The 19135-nt window shown below is 36.5% G+C and overlaps 1 protein-coding gene across 3 annotated transcripts in view; it reads left to right on the top strand.

Moving 5' to 3' along the window:
• Nucleotides 1–910: 910 nt before the first annotated feature.
• The window catches only part of STXBP3 (syntaxin binding protein 3), a 61872-nt gene continuing 43647 nt past the window's right edge, over nucleotides 911–19135 (top strand). Inside the window, exons 1-6 of one of the 3 annotated variants that reach the window (XR_004434176.1) lie at nucleotides 911–1065; nucleotides 10055–10104; nucleotides 10859–10940; nucleotides 14456–14532; nucleotides 16279–16357; nucleotides 17756–17856. Coding sequence is in view for 2 of the 3 variants with exons in the window: in XM_033198741.1 (XP_033054632.1) it covers nucleotides 1017–1065; nucleotides 10055–10104; nucleotides 10859–10940; nucleotides 14456–14532; nucleotides 16279–16357; nucleotides 17756–17856 (438 nt within the window). In the remaining variant the exon portion in view is untranslated. The remainder of the gene's footprint in view (nucleotides 1066–10054; nucleotides 10105–10858; nucleotides 10941–14455; nucleotides 14533–16278; nucleotides 16358–17755; nucleotides 17857–19135) is intronic. The other 2 variants (XM_033198741.1, XM_033198742.1) reach the window with 2 other exon arrangements.

Below are 19135 nucleotides of genomic sequence, written 5' to 3'. Positions count from 1 at the left end.
TCTACTTCCCTGTGTGACCAGTTTGAATCTTTACAGCCACTAGTTCTTTGCAAATCCTTTTCGGAAAGCATACTTTCTGCCAGTGTCATGATGGTTATCTCACAGTTAGGGCTCTTAGCAACTAAACTGATCTAATTGACGTTTGATGACTTTGATTTAAAGTCCCAAAAGAACCATGTCAGTAAACAGATTTCTGCCTAAACTTTGAGCTCAGATCTCCTCCTCTGTGAATCAACTTTCAATGATAATTTTTGATTCTGAAGCATTAACAGGCCCTCCCTACATTTGTTGCACAAATTTGTTAATAAATGATTATTGTTTTGTTGGTTCATTTATGTATATCTTATCATTAAGGCATTCAATTTTTAAACCCAGGTTTAACTATCTGCAGCATTCCAGGAATTGTGCTCTTTAATTAGACTATAAATTCTTCAGGGGGAAGAGTCGGTCTCTCATTTCTTTGACTTTCCCAAAAGTCCAGCACAGTTCTTGGCACACTGGAGGGTACCTCACAGTTCTAAGCAATTACTGTGTCCTTGAAAAATGAATAAAATAAACTTTTGGGGACAGTACATTTTCCATTAGGTAGTTGGGCTGGCTACTAAGTGAAGTCTATTATGAATCGCCTCGCGAAGTGAAGGGTTCTTCTGTAAAGGGGAGGATCCTCCAGTCTTCGTGTATGTGTGAACTTGGAATTTCATAGACAGCCTTGGCTCACTATCGGTTTGGCACTTCGCCTTCCTAGGCCACAGGACGTCGAACCGCAGGCGACAGCCGCCTCCCGCGAGGGGGCGCCCGACTTCCCCCGGAGCTTCCACCCATACTACGCAGCCTCCGTCCGGCAGTGGGCGGAAATTTCCTTGCTGACGCGCGTGACGTCACCGGCGGGCGAGGTCTGCGAGAGGGGGGTGGGGCCTTCCCGTGCAGCGAGGGGCGGGGCCATCCCAACGCCGCTTCTGCGGCCAAAGTAGATTGGGAGTGGAAGGTGGTGTCTGCTGTTCCGCAGTGTCGGGAAGATGGCGCCGCCAGTGGCAGAGAGGGGGCTAAAGAGCGTCGTGTGGCAGAGTGAGTGCGGTGGGGCAGGGGTTGAGAGAGGGAAGGCCGGGAGGCTGCCGTGCCGGGCCTCGTTTTGCAGTCCCAACCCAGCGGTCTGTTGAGTCGCCGCCGCGAGCACTTGTTGCTTTGGGAACCTGTCTGTGTGAGGACTTCTTCGGGCTTTCCTGCCCTGGCCTGTTCCTTGCCAGCACCAGGGATGGGCGGGGTGCGACGAGACGCGGCCTTCTCGTTGGCGTCGGGCACCCACTTGCCTCGGCTGCGCTCCTGGCCGCGAAGCTCCGCCCGGGGTGAGCTGCCCTGGCCCGGTTTTCCCTCCCGCGGGGCCCGCGCCTGTCCTCGGCCGCGCTCTCTACTCATCTCCGCTCTTGTCCGCTCTCCACCAGTTGGGGATGTCTCTCCATTCGAGACAATTCGGGCGCTGTTTATTCCGCCCCCATCTCCACCCCACACTGGAGTTTGCAGGGACTGTTTATTCTGCTTATTCGTGTTAGTATCAACCCGTGCTTTTCAAAAAAAAACCCTCACTGTTTAACAGACTGCTCTTCCCCTATTCCGAGAGGAGCCTACTTTCTGAAAAGTTCTTGAGAAGGGGCCATTGGAATGACCGGGTGTCCAGCCGTGACATCTTCCTGCATAGCCCGGGCTAGAGCCGCCGCTCTTACTGGTTACTGATGTACTGCGGTGTCATCCACAACTTTCATAAACATCGCTCCAAACCTAGGTCTGGCAGGTTAGAGAAAGAACGAAACCACCCAACAGGAATAACCATCATTGTCTGGCATTTCTGAGTTCAAAATAATTATGGCCTAGTAGTGGAAAGGGAGTAGCATCTAAGTATTTCTTAGTCCAACTTGTTGAACAAAAAACAGAAATGATTTAGCAGAATTCTGGGAGTTCCTTGTCTAAAATTAAAAATCCAAATCAGTAACTGGGATAGTGCTTAACATATAGCAGGCACTAAGCAAATGTATAAATAGGTGAAAAATATGAAATTATCTTTTAAAAGATTAATTTTAAGGTTGGCGTTTGCTTTTTCAAGATTTACATGGCTGACTTTTTAAGATTTGGGGATGTTTTAAAACAGTGGTATTTAAATACATTTATGTGAAAATGGGTAACAAATTGTGTTGTATAAATAATTTCCAGATATATATGTTATTAACATCAGCATGTATGTATTTAAGCCAGTTCTTTACATATTGAATCATAAGCTTTTTCCCTTTTTCACGTTTTCCTTCTGATCCTCATATAAAGACATTGTTTTTATTATCTGTCATTCTGTGACTTCCTTTTTTAAATCAACTGACATTGACTCAACATTTTTCTTGCTGCTGCTTCACAATCTTCGTAATTAACATTTTAAATTACTTTTTAATACCTTGAGGTGGCAAAAAATTTTGATAGCAGAAAAGAAAAGAAAAAATTATGGCTAGGTGCAGTGGCTCACGCCCGTAATCCCAGCACTTTGGGAGGCCAGGGCAAGAGGATCGCCTGAGCTTAGGAGTTCAAGACCAGCCTGGGCAACAGACTGAGACCCTGTCTTAAAAAAAAAAAAAAAAAATTAGATTTAAAAAATGTTACATAAAAACAAAATTAATCTTCCTCCCAACCAGACCGGTAGCCTTCCTCTCCAGAGTCACTCTTAGGTTTCTTATAAATCCTTCCACAAGTTTTTTAATGCAATTACAAGCATGCATAGGATCATATGTTTTTGTTTTACTCAGTTATCTTTGTTTTATGTCTTTTTTCATTCTGGTTGCTTTCTCTTTTATTTTGTTGGGCAAACTTTTCAAAAATTTTTGGATATTTACACATTTATTTAAATCAGTGTTAATATATTGAGTATGTACTCTGTTCTTTGATTTCCTAGAATTGACAATTGAGTGGGAGAAGATAGGTGCACAAGTACTTAATGACTGCTGTATTAGCAGTATGAAATTTTGGAGGAAGGAATTATTTCCTCTGTGGGAGGAGGTCAGGGAAGGCTCAAGAGGAAGTGACATATAAGATGTTTCTTGAAAGATAGTAGGATTTTGACAGGCAGAGGGAAATAAACCTATGTCTGACCCCAAAGGTGACAAAGTAAGTGGTTGATTATGGAAGAGGGAACAATTCCTTTTGATCGAGTACAGGGTATTCATTGCAAGGGATAGGGGGACATAGACCAAAAAGTAGTTTGGAGCCAGATTATGAAGGGCCTGGTTGCTGTATTATGTAGACATTCTGTAGGCAGTGGGAAACCGTTAAAAATGGTATTTTCTCTTTCTTTTTCAAAGAGCAGTCACTGGCATTTTTGGCATTCTATTAAACAGTGCTGAGAGGACGCGATTTTCTTGTTCCTATATTAAAGATAAATCACTCTAAGATTTAATTAAGTGTAATGTTAGTGTGAAGTGCACTAATGATAAGTGCACAGCTGGATGAGTTTTTTACCCATGTAACTACCATCCAGATCACAATAAAAGAATATTTCCAAGCACCCTATGGCCTTTCCCAGTTCAAGCTCTACCCTCTCCCCTAGAGTAACCAGTATTCTGACTTATATCACCACCAAATAATTTTATAATGGTGCCTTTTTACCCTTACACTATTATGTTTATGAGAAATCCTCCATGCCCTTTGTTGTAGTGTTTTCTTCAATAATAAATATTGAATTGTGTGCACCTGTAGTCCCAACTCCTTGGGAGGCTGAGGTAGGAGGATCGCTTGAACCTGGGAGGTGGAGGTTGCAGTGAGCCAAGATTGCACCACTGCGCTCCAGCCTGGGCCACAGAGTGAGACCCTGTCTCAAAAAACAAGAATAAGTCTTCAATTTACTACATTTCTACCTAGAAATAATTGCTTTAGTATTTACTTTTGTATATATTTAGTTGGTTATACAGTAGTCCTTAGTTTTTTGTGTATGTGTTTTTTGTTTTGTTTTGTTTTTGAGATGGAGTCTTGCTCTGTTGCCAGGCTGGAGTGCAATGGCGCTATCTCTGCTCACTGAGGGAGGAGAATGAGCGATTATCCTCCCTCAGCCTCCCGAGTAGCTGAGATTACAGGCATGTGCCAACACGCCCAGCACATTTTTGTATTTTTAGTAGAGACGAGGTTTCACCATGTTGGCCAGGGTGGTCTCGATCTCTTGACCTCGTGATCCACCAGCCTCAGCCTCCCAAAGTGCTGGGATTACAGGTGTGAGCCACCGTGCCCGGCCAGTCCTTAGTTTTTATATATTCTGCTTTCATACAATTTTTGATCATTATATCTTGAAAGCTCCTGGGTGGTCTTTCCCATTCACAGTTCAGTCTGTTTTTGTTCAGCTGATTTGTGATGATTATTGCTTTGGTTTCCTGCCCCAGGCCCCTGGGTTTGCTTTTATAAAGATTCTTATCTGTTCACTGAATAATCTGGGCCAGAGGCAGAATCTGTTGGAATCATAATTAGGAATTTAATAACATGTTTTAGTTTTCTTTTTCTTTCTTTTTTTTTTTTTTTGAGACAGAGTCTCTCTCTGTCGCCAGGCTGGAGTGCAGTTGCGTGGTGTAGGCTCACTGCAGCTTCTTCTTTCCTGGTTCAAGCAATTCTCCTGCCTCAGCCTCCCGAGTAGCTGGGATTACAGGCACATGGTACCACACCCAGCTAAGTTTTGTATTTTTAGTAGAGATGGGGTTTCACCGTGTTGGCCAGGATAGCCTTGATCTCTTGACTTCATGATCTGCCCACCTTGGCCTCCCAAAGTGCAGGGATTACAGGCATGAGCCACTGCATGTGGCCTTTTTTTTTTTTTTTCTTTTTTTGAGATGGATTACTCGCTCTGCTCCCCAGGCTGGAGTGCAATGGCCTGATCGCTGCTCACTGCAACCTCTGCCTCCTGGGTTCAAGTGATTCCTCTGCCTCAGCCTCCTGAGTAGCTGGGATTACAGGCACATGCTACCACGCCCAGCTAAGTTTTGTATTTTTAGTAGAGATGGGGTTTCACCGTGTTGGCCAGGATGGTCTTGATCTCCTGACTTCATGATCTGCCCACCTTGGCCTCCCAAAGTGCAGGGATTACAGGCATGAGCCACTGCATGTGGCCTCTTTTTTTTCTCTCTTTTTGAGGTGGAGTCTCGCTCTCTTGCCCAGGCTGGAGTGCAATGGCTTGATCTCTGCTCACTGCAACCGCTGCCTCCTGGGTTCAAGTGGTTCTCCTGCCTCAGCGTCCCAAGTAGCTGGGACTACAGGTGAGCGCCACCACACTTGGCTAATTTTTGTATTATTAGTAGAGACAGGGTTTCACCATGTTGGTCAGGCTGGTCTCGAACTCCTGACCTCATGATCTGCCCGCCTTGGCCTCCCAAAATGCTGGGATTACAGGCGTGAGCCACCGTGCCCGGCCATGTTTTAGTTTTCTGAGAATATAATTTCCCATATGGCCTATAAATCTGATTTTTTTACTTTTGCTATTTGATTTTCAAAAACATTGTTATGATACACTATAGAAGCTTGGTTTATTATTTCTCCATACTGAAATAATCATTGTAAGACTTGATTTCTAGTCCAGGTTATACTTCTGTTTCCTAACTTAAACCATGAGGAGTTTGGACTACATTTTCTTTAACATGTTTTTTTCAGCTTGAATTCTCCGTGATTCCATTTTTTAGATCTTCACTTTGTTATATTTTCTTTATTTCTGCTTGCATTCCTGATAGTTTTCTCTGATGCCATAGTTTTCTTTTATGTTGTTTTGTTTGGGACATAAATATTTACTATTAGATTTTCATTTAAGTCTTTTTGCCTGACATCTTTTTTTTTTTTAATTGTGCTTTCTTGCTCCTCTTTTATATACTTAGGCATGACCTTAGTCCATCTCCAGCAAATTTTAAAACTCATATATATTAAAGATCTAAAATATAAAAAGTAGGGCAATAAAATGTGGAGCAAATATAGGATAGTATGGGTTAGACTTTAAAAAAGTAACTGGTAACTCAGATGCCATAGAAAAGATTATATAAAAATTGTAAGCCAGGTACCACGGCTCATGCCTGTAATCCTAGCACTTTGAGAGTCCAAGGTGGGATGATCCCTCGAGCCCTGGAGTTTGAGACCAACATGGGCAACAAAGTGAGACCCCATCTCTACAAAAAATTTTAAAATTAACCATGTTTGGTGACTTTCACCTGTGTTCCCAGCTACATGGGAGGCTGAGGCAGGAGGATCCCTTCAGCCCAGGAGGCTGAGGCTGCAGTGGACATTGATTGTGCCACTGCACTCCAGCCTGGGTGACAGAGCAAGACCCTGACTCTGAATAAATAAATAGCTAGCATAAGCCCGGGCACAGTGGCTCATGCCTGTAATTGCAGCACTTTGGGAGGCCAAAGCAGGTGGATCGCTTGAGCTCAGGAGTTCGAGACCAGCCTGAGCAACATGGTAAAACTCCATCTCTATCAAAAATACAAAAGTTAGCCAGGTGTGGTAACGCATGCCTGTGGTCCCAGCTACTTAGGAGGCTGAAGTGGGAGGATCGCTGGAGCCTGGGAAGTTGAGGCTGCAGTGAGCAGTGATCATGCCACTCACTTCAGCCTGGGTGACAGAGCATGACAGTCTCAAAAAACAAAAACAAACTAAAGTTATTATCTGGGTAGCATTTGGACTAGTGGAAGATTGATTTAGAGATTAGGTAGAAGCCAGTCAGTGGAGTATGTTAAATAGTATAGTTTAGATTTTATTCTGTAAGCAAGAGTGAGCATTTGAGGGAATTTCGAGGTGTGTATCAATATAATCAAACAGTTGTATTTCAGGAAGGTGACTCTGACAGCAGAGTGAAGAATGGATTGAAATAGCAAAGGTGTTGGAGGTGGAAAGCAGGAAATCCAGATAGGATTCTTTTGCAATACTTCAGTGAGAGTGAAGAATCAAGTTGATGCTGGGTGACAGTGGCAATGAAAAATAATAGCTACCAGAGAGAACAATCAATATGCCTAATAGGTGGGTGTGGGGAAAGGAGGAAACAGACAAAGACAATGACTAAGAAAATGACAATAATACTTAGAGAAATAAGTCTAAAGTAGTTTTCAGGGTGCTGTAATCTCACCTTGAGACGTGTAGTTGCTTGTATCTGTATTGTATAATCAAATGATGTTCAAAGAGAGAAGGGCTGTAAGATTGCCAAAAATTGAAAGACTAATACGATAGATGAAACTTTGATGATGAGTGTGGTCTGAGGAGACCAGCCACAGGAGCAAATTCTCTTACCTTTGCTCTGAGAACAAGCAGAGCAAAGGTAAGAGAATTGAGTCTTGAGGTATATCCATATTTAGGATGCTAGAGAAAGGGATATAAGGTCAAATGATTTTCATTAGTATTTAGAGGAAATGCCTCCTTAGTTCTATAGTATTTGTCGATATGATTTGCTTTGACTCCTCTCTAAACATATCTACCTGTGACTGTGTCACTTTTCATGGATGCCGTTACTATCTCCATAAAACTAGTTATTTCTTTAAGGCAATAACACTGACTCTTTAGGTATCTTCAGATTCTTTTTTTTTTTTTTCCTCTGGCAGACACAGATAGATCTAAGTATCTTCAGATTCCAAGACAGTTCTATCACTAGAAATTTAAAGCAAGCTACATATGTAATTTTAAATTTTCTAGTAGTCACATAAAAAGGTAAAAAGAAAAAAGTCAAATTAATATATTATATTTGACCTAGTAAGTTTTTTACATTCCTTTTTTTTACTAAGGTTTTTGAAGTCTCATGTGTATTCTATACTTACAGGATATCTCAGTTCAGACTAGCTGCATTTCAGGTGCTCAGTAGCCAGATGTGTCTGGTTTCCACCATCTAGGACAATGCAGTTCTAAGGTTTCAAAGACTATAATGAGATGACTTGTGTTTAGGGAGCTTTTCTCCAATCTACTCCATCATACATCCATGAGCATTCATTTCTTAAGAGAAAGACAGAAATAAATCTGATAAAAACAAGCAAATGTCTTCAATTTTCAGCTTGTTTGAGGTGTAAAGAACGAAGCTAGCTTTGAAAGGAAAAGCAGCATAATATTTCCTGCCTCAGCTCTACCTGAGAAAATCCTTTATTTTTGCCTGTAGGGTTCTAGAAGCCAGTGCTTTTGGCTTAAATTATGGTTAAATATTTCAGACTTTCACCATAATTCTCATATAACACTATAATCCTCCTAGCAGACAATATATAATTATCTCAGTTGATATTTCTTAACACTTTCAAATCTTCCCAGTCACAATAAAACCTTCCAGATCACAATTCTGAAAATGACTATAAATAACTGAATTGCTTTTACTAACATTTCTGAAACCAAATATATGTTTTGTTCCCCCCTCACACCAACCAATTCTCCACCTCTGGACCCCAACTGTATTAGTGTCAGAATTGAAATGAATTGTAGGATATCCAGTTAGTTAGGAACTAGTTAGCTAGGAACACTACTAGTTAGTGTCAGACTCCACAGGTTTAAGGGCTCAGTCTCACAATACTGCCTTCACTTCAAATGCCAGTACCAAGTCCCTAGACCTACACTTCCGTCTGGCTTGGCTACAAAGTCAGGAATTCCCACAATCCCCCTTCCCTTTCAGGTTCATTAATTTGCTAGAATGGCTCACAGAACTTCAGAAAACACTTTACTTACTACCAGTTTATTACAAAAGATATAAATGAACAGCCAGGTGGAGACGTACATAGGGTAAGGTCCAAAAAGGTCCTAAGCATAGGTGCTTCTATCCACATGGAGTTGGGTGTCTCACCCTCCTGGCACACGGTTTGTTTACCACCTTGGAAGCTCTCCAAACTCTCAAGGGATTTTTATGGAGGCTTCATTATATAAGCATGACTGATTGAATCACTGGTAATCGAACTCAGTCTCCAGTCCCTCTTCCTTTCCCAGAGGTCCTGGGGTAGGGCTGAAGGTTCCAACCCTAATGGCTTGGTCTGGTGACCAGCCCTCAATCTAAAGCTATATAGGGGCCCCTCACCCAAGAGTCATTTCATTTGCAGATGGAAGAGACACTTACCACTCAGGAGATTCAAAGGTCTTTAGGGGCTCTGTGCCAGGAACTGGGGGTAAAAACCAAAATTTTTTATTGTACCACACTAACTATTATTATTTATACCTTCTGGTAGAAGAGCTGTCATTTTTTAACATCACTTGTTATCAAAAACTTGTTGATAAATTTCCCAAAAGCATTAACTTAAATATAAATTAGGAAATGGAAAAGCTTAAGTTAATGAACTAACCATCTCATTAACAAGAATTAATGAAAAACAGGTTACTATAATTTATATTTTAATTATATTTTATGTATTACTATGTATTACTACTGATTTTAAAATCAATTGAACATTAATAAAACATAGTAAGTGTGGGAAATTGTTTTAAGTAGAACAGATATTTGTGTAAATTGTCTACATGCGTTATTTAATACATAATGGAAAATGTTTTTAAATCAGTGAACTAATTTTTAAAACATATTTAGATAATTTTGAAAATCATTGTAAGGAACATAATATTTATTGATTATAAATCAAGATTGAATATTGGTATCCAAATGCTGTGATATGTATTGTTGAAAAGCGTAATGTAGTAAATCAGTATGAAAAATGTTTATGCAGATTTGATTGGCAGATATAATTTAGCAATGGGCAACTTAAGGATGTTCCTGTGGGTTTTTTGTTTTAATCTTGTTTTACTTGGGATTTAAGTGGAATAGGAAAAACCAAATCAGGTAATACTTTTAGAAATATTTTCTTGGTATGTTCATGTACTTAAATATATTAACCCTTTTTATAATACCTTTTAAAGCTAAAAAATTGATTACAGTTGAAATGTACTGTATAGGCTAGGTATTAGAATTGGATTTTTCCATAGGGTTTAACAAATATGTATGCTTTTTATGTAGTTTAACAAATTTCAAATTGGATTTTTCCTTAGCCATTTTGGACTGTTTGAATTACTATGTTTCTGTTTATTTAATTCCTAAGTAATTCCTTTCTTTTTTAAACAGAGATAAAAGCAACAGTGTTTGATGACTGCAAGAAAGAAGGTGAATGGAAGGTAGAATTTGCATACCTTGCTCTTATAAAAATCATACAAACTTTAAAAACAATACAGTGTAAAAACTACATAGTATTTACATGGTGTTAGGTATTCTAGTATAAGTAATCTGAAGATGATTTGATGTATGTGGAAGGATATGTGTAAGTTACATGCAAATACTACACTATTTTATGTAAGAGATTTGAGTATCCATGGAGTTTTGGTATACATAGGGGTCCTCGAACCCCCATGGATACTGAGGGATGACTATATAGGGTGTGGAATCACACTGCTTGGCTCTGAATACTATCTTCACCACTTAATAGCTTGGCTCCTTGCGCAAGTTACTTGACCTCTCTCTGCCCCCGTTTCCTTGTTTATAAAAATGGTGATAGTAATACCTCATATGGTAATTGTAAATATGAGGTGAATTAATCCATGGAAATTGCTTAAAACAGTGCTCTGTGCAATAATTGTTCTACAAGTGACAATTGTAATTCTAAGAAAATTTGATGTTAAACATAATGTCATTTAAAATGAATAAGCTCTATGCTTCAAATTAGAAATATTTCTGTTTGCTTATGTACAATACTATATGCATGTATATTGAGAAAATCTCTAGATTGTGCAGGATAAAAAATGAGATCATTTTGCCTACTGTCCTAATATTTTATGTTATAAAAGGCTTTATAAAGTTTAATGGATAAAATTCTTTTTTTCATTCTTGGTAATAGGATGCTTACAGTATTTTTTAATTTGTGTTTGTTTTAAGATAATGCTTTTAGATGAATTTACCACTAAGCTTTTGGCATCATGTTGCAAAATGACAGATCTTCTAGAAGAAGGTATTACTGGTAAGTGTTATTCTTGGCATGAACACTTTTTCATTGTAATTGGGGGAGATCTGAAGTATTAAATTTTAGTTACTAATTGTGTTTCTAAGGAGCTTATTTTTTTAAAATTACTGTAGCCATAACAATTAGATTTAACATTCTCTTCTCTGAATCTTCTGTCAGTTTTTTTTTCCTCAGCTGAGACATATAATTAAGACCCCTAACCAAGCCTAACTCAGTTGCCTTGTAGAAGTTCTTTAAATGTTTTGCTCATATATATATATATATATATAAAACAGTTTTGTGTATTGATACACAAGCTTTACTTCAGTATTTTGATTTAGTTTATGGTTTCATGTATCGCTTTAAAGTGGATATCAAGATTTATGTCATAAAATTAACTTGTACGTATTTACAAATGCATAATGCTGACTTTGTAAATTTATCTTTATTACCAGAAAGGAGGCAAATAATTGTAAGTTTAAATCAGTTTTAGTATGAAAATTTGAAATACTTACAGATTCTGAAAAAAAATCATAATGTCACAAGAAGGTATCTTCTTCTAGGCAGGATTATGTTATTGAGATATTAATCTATATTACCTATTGAGGAAAATAGTAATATCTTGTAACATTCATAATCGTGTTATCCTTAATTCATCCTTTAACTCGCTTATTAAAATTTGATCTTCATAATAACCCTATGAAGATAGACATCAAATACTCTCATTTCTAATGAGGAATCTGAGGCTCCAAGTGAAACATAATTCATTTATATTTTGAATCCTAATGTAGTTTATGTACCGTCTGTTACTCCTAACTTAATGAAGTTCAAAAGAATACCCAGTATTTTCAAGAAAGTCTGACCGTATCATATTTATGTTTTGATGTTTATACATAAAATAATCTCTTTTTTTTTGAGACAGGGTCTCCCTCTATCACCCAGGCTGGAGTGCAGTGGTGTGATTTTGGCTCACTGCAGCCTTCTCCCGGGTTCAAACAGTCCTCCCATCTCAGTCTCCCAAGTAGCTGGGACTACAGGCACACACCACCACACCCAGCTAATCTGTGTATTTTCTTGGATAGAAATAGAGTTTCACCGTGTTGCCCAGGATGGTCTCAAACTCCTGGGTTCAAGTAATCCACTTGCCTTGGCCTCTCAAAGTGCTGGGATTACAGGTATGAGCCACCATGCCCAGCCATAAAATAACCGTTATTGTTGATTACCTATTCAATTTGTGGTCTTTCTGACCCTCAGGGTAAAAAGCTCTAAACTAGAAATTAGAAAATTGAAGCCTTGATTTTTCTACTGAATAAGTGAAATATTGATTAAACCACTTAAGTTTTTTAAGTTCCGAAAGGTCATTCTGGTGTGAAACTAGGGTGAGAACCATTTGATAACACATAAAAGCTCTGTGGAACTGCAGAGCTGTTATGCACTGTAGGGAGGTTTTATTGCATTTTGTAGACCATCGTTTCTTACTGTATGCTCAGTATTAATAGATATTCTTAAAGGAAGGGATTCTGTGGCAGTACATTTAGGAAACAGTATTAAGCAGAGCTCAACAGCTTTCTTTAGGACTTCAGAGTCTTTATATGCCAAGGTATAAGTAGATCCCCTGGGTAAAATGATAGTATTCAGTTTTCTTAACTTATTTGGCCACAGAAAGCTATTTTTGAGAAGCGTTTCATAGGACTGTATATCATAGAGCTTGCTGCTGTGGGATACCTTTGATATCCTCCAGACCCACCTAAGTTTGCTATGGTTTAATTGTAGTCATATCTTCTAACTTAAACTCAAAACAGTCCTTTTGAGTTCCACATTAGCCCTCCTGAAAATCCCTCTTTGAAACTGGGCATTGGCAGGTTCAGCAGTCAGACTTTCTGTTGTCATTCAGGTCATTCATGAAAATATTTAGTAGTGTCTTGGGATTAAAAAAAAAAATTGGGAAAAAAATGCTCTGTCAGGATTTGCTACTTGAGTGGAGAATAAAGTCAAGTGTAAAAACCTTAAAAAAAATAGACTGAAGCTGGATACAATGACTCATGCCTGTAATCCCAGCGCTTTGGGAAGCTGAGGCAGGAAGATCACTTGAGCTCAGGAGTTCAAGACCAGCCTGGGCAATATAGTGAGACTTTGTCTCTACTAAATCCAAAAAAATTAACCAAGTGTGGTGGTACATACCTGTAGCCCCAGCTACTTGGAGAACTGAGGCAAGAGGATTGCTTCAGGGAAGTCAAGGCTGCAGTAAGCCCTGATTGTGCCACTACACTCCAGCCTGGGTGACAAAACGGACCTTATTTCAAAAAAATAAATAAAAAGTGAAAGACAGATTGGGAGTTAGATTATTCTTTTTCACTATTAAAGACCTTTCTCTTTGTTTTTTTGGTTTTTTGATAGATGTATACTTTTCGGTGAATGGAGAAGTGGCACTTTCTGTTATTAATAAAGAGATTTCAGAATATTCTCAGAGCCTGAGTTCTAAATCATATCTATCACAGTATTTTCAGTGTTTTAACATGTACATTATTCACCAAACAAAATAGTATGTATAGCATGACTGTAAGACACTCCATTCTGAGCATTAAACAATTGAAATAAATGAGCACAGATTAAACCTTAATTTTTTCAAGTAAAATTATAATAGTTGAGAATGAAGAGAAAAAGATTAAATTTTTTCTTGGAAATATTATTTGATTGTCTAGTAGTGTTATGATAAACCTATACATTACTAATATACATTCAGGAATGAGAAAAGGAAATCACCAAATTTAAAAGATAAGTCCAGCAGTAACCTCTCTTGCCAGTCACATTAATGTTAATTCTTTTTAGGCCCTTTGTCAACATGAATCTTGAAAGATGGTTCTCTGGATTTGTTGAAGGATACTGTAAATTAGTTTTAAGAAATATATATGTAGCTTTAAATAATTTGACAAAGTTTATTAACTTTATATTCACTTTACTTTAGGTAATCTTATAAACGGCTTAATTTCCATAATTAAAAATATAATTAACTAAATTCTAGTGACGTTCTGTTGCTGAAAAAGTGCTTTATGAATATTTACATGTGGTTTTAAAAGAATTGGAGTTAATTGGCAATTTAAACAGCACTGTGGCAGGTGAAAACTTGGGCTCTGTAGTCAAATCTGGGTTAGAAGCCTGCCTGTTCCACTTCCTAACTGTGTGATTGGATAAGTTACTTCTTTAAGCCTCAGTTTTCTCATTTGTAAAATACTTGCGAGGTTATTATGAATTTTAATGAATAATTCATGTAAGAAAATGAATTATTCATTTAAGAAATGAATAATTTCTTACATTGTTTATGTAAGAAAATGAAGAATTTTCATTTTTCAGGATTTTAAAATGTATCCAATGAAGACAAAGAAAATGTTAAACCCAGTAAATATTTTTGTTTTCATATTATTTGTAAATGTATTTTCATATTATTATAAATGGAAAATACAGTAAAGTTTATTTAAAAATTATTTTAAGTGTATAAATATTTGGTTATATAAAATGACCTTTTTTCTTGTTAGTTGTAGAGAATATTTATAAGAATCGTGAACCTGTCAGACAAATGAAAGCTCTTTATTTCATCACTCCAACATCAAAAGTGAGTATTTTGAAGCCTTAAAAAGTAGGTTCATCAATATTTCACCATTGTTATGGTTTACTAATAGAAAATTCAAAATAATGAAGTACCCTTTAGTAGAAAAATATTGCCATAAACTAGTTTGCTTAGGAAAGTTTTTTCTGTGTTAGAAGATTATTTGCATTCTTCCCAATGAGAATGTATAAGTAAAAGAATTCCTTTTTTCTCCGTATGTGAAAGCAGAATTAAGTTGTATAAAATAACATTTCTTTGCATGTTTTGTTTTTCATGCAGTTCCTATGGAACTATACCTTTTGGGGGGATGGTAATGTAGGTAAAAGAAATAATCTATAGTCTGGATTACTTCTTTATCTCAGTGACTTTCCCATAGCATATTTGTATGTATATATGAAGATGGATATATATGTGTGTATATATATATTTTATGTGAAAGGAAAGTCTTTAGTTTATAATCTGACTCTATGACCTAACTCATACTTGATGCCAATCTTTTAGAGCCAAATTATCAGATTTCTTTATTCTGTACAATATCTGAGAATGCATTTTTGAAAACCTGATCTCTCACTTATTCCCGTGTAGAATGTTAATTTGGCAATCTCTGTTTCACTTCACTTCTAAAAAACTCTAGCAGACATTTAAAAAAAAAAAAACAAAAACTGATACTCACTTTTTAGTCTCTACATGTTGGCTGCTAGTGGGTTTTAATGACATTTTATATCTTATCTGTAGTATAATTCCATGAGAGAAAAATTCATGATTGGAAAAAAAATGCAACTTAAAAGCTCCATTTTTCATCTAGCAAATTGACAGAGGGATTTAAAATATATATATATGGGTGTGTATGTGTGTGTGCATTCTGACTATTCTGGTTATCAGTGGATAATGGAGCAGAAACTGCCATATACTGCTAGTGGGAGTATAGATTGATACAGCCTTTTTGGAAAATAGTTTGTAATTTTTTATCAAGAACCTTAAAAAATGTTTTATATTTTAGAGTTTATTGTTAGGAAATAAATAAATGGTCTAGCTAAGTTTCTAGCAGTAAATAAATCTAATTAAATTTTAGCATTAATAAATAATAGGCCATATGATGATATCTGAATGAAATATATGAATAAAATGATAAATAAATGAAAACCCATGTGGCCATTAAAAATAATTTTTCTAGGGATTGTTAGTGACCTAGATAAATGTTCATTCTGAATGTTAAGTGACAAAAGCAAGATACAAAATTGTATATTCCTCATTCTTACAGTCACCTACCAAGCTTTGGGTCTTTCTAATCACTTGATAGTTTAAGCTCCTCACTCACTGTCTCTCACTTCAGCACTTCTCCAGTCATAAGTCTTGGTGGTTTCGTTATCCATGTAGTTGATACTTACAGTATATTGGTTTCTAGTTCCTTAATCTGTTATCTTCCAATAGTCTTGTCTAATATGTTGTTTCAGTTTTCCTAGACCTCTTCATTGCCAATAAGAGCATCCTGTTCATATATATTACCTTACTCATTACCTTACTCTTTTTTTTTTTTTTCCAAAACCAAAACTGGTTAATATTACCTTACTACCTTATTAGCTATCACTGGCTGGAGAATATAGCATCTTAAAAAATCAGTTTATAAATTAAACTTTTAGCCAGTAAGGTTTTATTTTATCACTGAAATAAAATAATCTTAGTCATTTCAAAAGGTAACATATTTAAATTAATATTTAATAAAATGTGTATTAATATCTAACCTTTTTTAAGTCTGTAGATTGTTTCTTACATGATTTTGCAAGTAAATCGGAGAACAAGTATAAAGCAGCATATATTTACTTCACTGACTGTAAGTCTTTTAAAAAGTTATTGCTTCATTGTTTAAAATCCCATTAGTTTTAAACTGTTGACTTTTTAAAAATCATCCAGCCCAAAATGTCATTAAAGTATCTACTTTTTATAATATTATTTCAGTCCTGGTGATTTTCTATTTATCATTTATTCTAATTAGGCTAGAAAGAATCTAAAAATACAAGATTATATCTATCCTAATTCATACTAAGGTGATTGAAAATTAAAAGAAACTGTTCCCAACTGCTTTCAAAAGACAATCATTTTGCTGGGGATGAGAGGGATGGGTGGAGAGGGCTAGCCCTCAAATCCTGTGATGGTGACAGGAAGAAACATTTTTAATCACTGTTTCAGTTAGGGATTTGATTCTCTTGTAAAAAACAAAGACCTTTTGAGAGGGCACTGAAGAAAACAGACATCTGTTTGGCAGATATGAAGGGAGAAAATCTGTGACATTTATCTTACTCTGCCGTGTGATCACATAGAAAACTGGTAGCTAAAGAATCACAGAGAAGTCCAAAGACACATACAATTTTGTCTTATGTTATATGTTATATAATATACTTCAAAATAAAAATATCATTTATCTAAGTTAAGTCTTGGTCTCTGCTATTAGAGGTCCTCACTTTAAGTAGTATATCATTTTTCCTATGAATTTTTATCTCATACCTAATAGTTTGGATTTTTAAAATGTCACACCATAAGTATTTGTTATGTAACCTTATTATACAGAGCATCATGTTTATGGAATTGATGAAATTTAATGAATGTGAACCCTCTTTTAACCTAAGGAATCTTAAGGCTAAAGAATATCATGTTAAAAGATACTAGGAGCCAGTGGTTGGTATTCCAACCTAGATCTAATGGAATGATAAACTCTTTGATGAAAGGGGAAAAACACTGGCTCTGAGTTCCAGAACTTAGTATTATAGTGTCTTAGAATTCTCTAATGTTAGAAAGCTGCCTTTAATTGAAGGAAAAATTAACGATTTGTGTTGTATGGTTGTAGTATGGATCACTTAGTGGCAATTTGGAAAAGTAGTATAAATTTCTAAGATGTCCTGAAAGTGCTGCTGTTTTTTAAGTCATAAGTTTGGACATGATTTTTCTTCCTAACAATTTCAGTTTTCTCTGTTAGCAGATTTTTAAGAAAATACATCTGAGGTTATGGTGGATGTGAATGGGAAAAATGGAATTTCTGTTATAGTCCTTTTGACTAGAATATATCTTTTGTAAAGCAAATAACAACATTTATATATTATTTATGTCCTCATAATAAATAACTCTCTGAAAGCCAGTAATTATGTATAACTATTCTTGGACGTTGGAATGATTTATTTAAAAGGAATAAAGATCTAGATGTAACTATATGCTTTGGTTTTTTTTTTCCCCTCAGTTTGCCCTGATAATCTCTTTAACAAAATTAAGGCTTCTTGCTCCAAGTCAATAAGAAGATGTAAAGAAATAAATATTTCCTTCATTCCACATGAATCTCAGGTACTTTCTATTTTTATTTTTTAGTTCATGACAGGTTTCAAATTTGGTTTTATGGCTTATTAAGTATATTCTGAAGATTTTTTTATATGTATTTGGTGAATTTTGAACCTAATCCACAAATAGACATTTCCCGTGATGAAGTCAGAAGCATGAGCAATAAATTGGAATTTAAAATGAATATAGCAGGGCTTAAATTTCATATCTGCCACCAAGTCCTGTGTTTGTCAAATTACAGAACTACTAGGTTATGAGATCAAGAGAGTTTTGAGCACAGTCTTTGTTAGATGACTCCAGAAAAAAGTATTTCATTTAGCTTGTGTAACCTTTTGTAATATTAAAGCAAATGCTCTTTAATCAACTTTTAATATAATATTATATAAATTATTTTAATCTACAAAATGAAGGGATTTTTTGACTTGTTTTGCCTTTGGAACATTGAGCCTTCAATTAATAATAGCAATGATTATAATGATATAAGCAAACACTCATATAATACTCCCTATGTGTCGTATACTTTCCTGAGGGCTTTACATAAATTTATTCATTGAATCCTCACAATAGCCATAGGAATAGATTGTACTTCTATCTCCATTTTGAAGATCAAGAAATCAAAGAGGTTAAGTAACTTGCCTCAAATCACACAGCTAATGAATTGTTAAGGTTTGTTGTGCTCTGTTCTCTGTGTTTGGATTCTAGCATTTTATAGAATTGAAGTAGTTGACTGTTGCTTGAAACTGTGATCACTATTTTAAGGGATAGACAAGTCCTAGATAAGGGATTTATATGATGCTATTTTTAAGATACTGCTTGGTTTTTTGTTTTTGTTTTTGTTTTCTTTTCTTGAGACAGAGTTTCGCTCTTGTCACCTAGGCTGGAGTGCAATGGCGCAATCTCGGCTCACTGCATCCTCCACCTCCCAGGTTCAAGCAATTCTCCTGCCTCAGCCTCCCAAGTAGTTGAGATTACAGGCATGCGTCATCACACCTGGCTAATTTTTTTGTATTTTTAGAAGATTCGGGGTTTCGCCATGTTGGTCAGGTTGGTCTCGAACTCCTGACCTCTGGTGATCCATTAGCCTCGGCCTTCCCAAGTGCTGGGATTACAGGTGTGAGCCACCACACCCAGCTGATACTGCTGTTTTTGACAAAGAAAGCTAATAATCCAAATTATGAGATTTTAACATATCTGGTTAACATTAAACTGTTTTCCAAAAGTTTCCTTTAAACTTACTCTTTTAATATGTAAGGTATAGTATAGGGTGAAAATCAGCTTCTGAAAA

The sequence above is a fragment of the Trachypithecus francoisi genome, unplaced genomic scaffold (assembly GCF_009764315.1).
Source record: "Trachypithecus francoisi isolate TF-2019V2 unplaced genomic scaffold, Tfra_2.0 Lachesis_group5, whole genome shotgun sequence".
Taxonomy (NCBI): domain Eukaryota; kingdom Metazoa; phylum Chordata; class Mammalia; order Primates; family Cercopithecidae; genus Trachypithecus; species Trachypithecus francoisi.
Note: the sequence above shows the minus strand (reverse complement) of the source record. Positions and strands in the feature narration are given on the sequence as shown.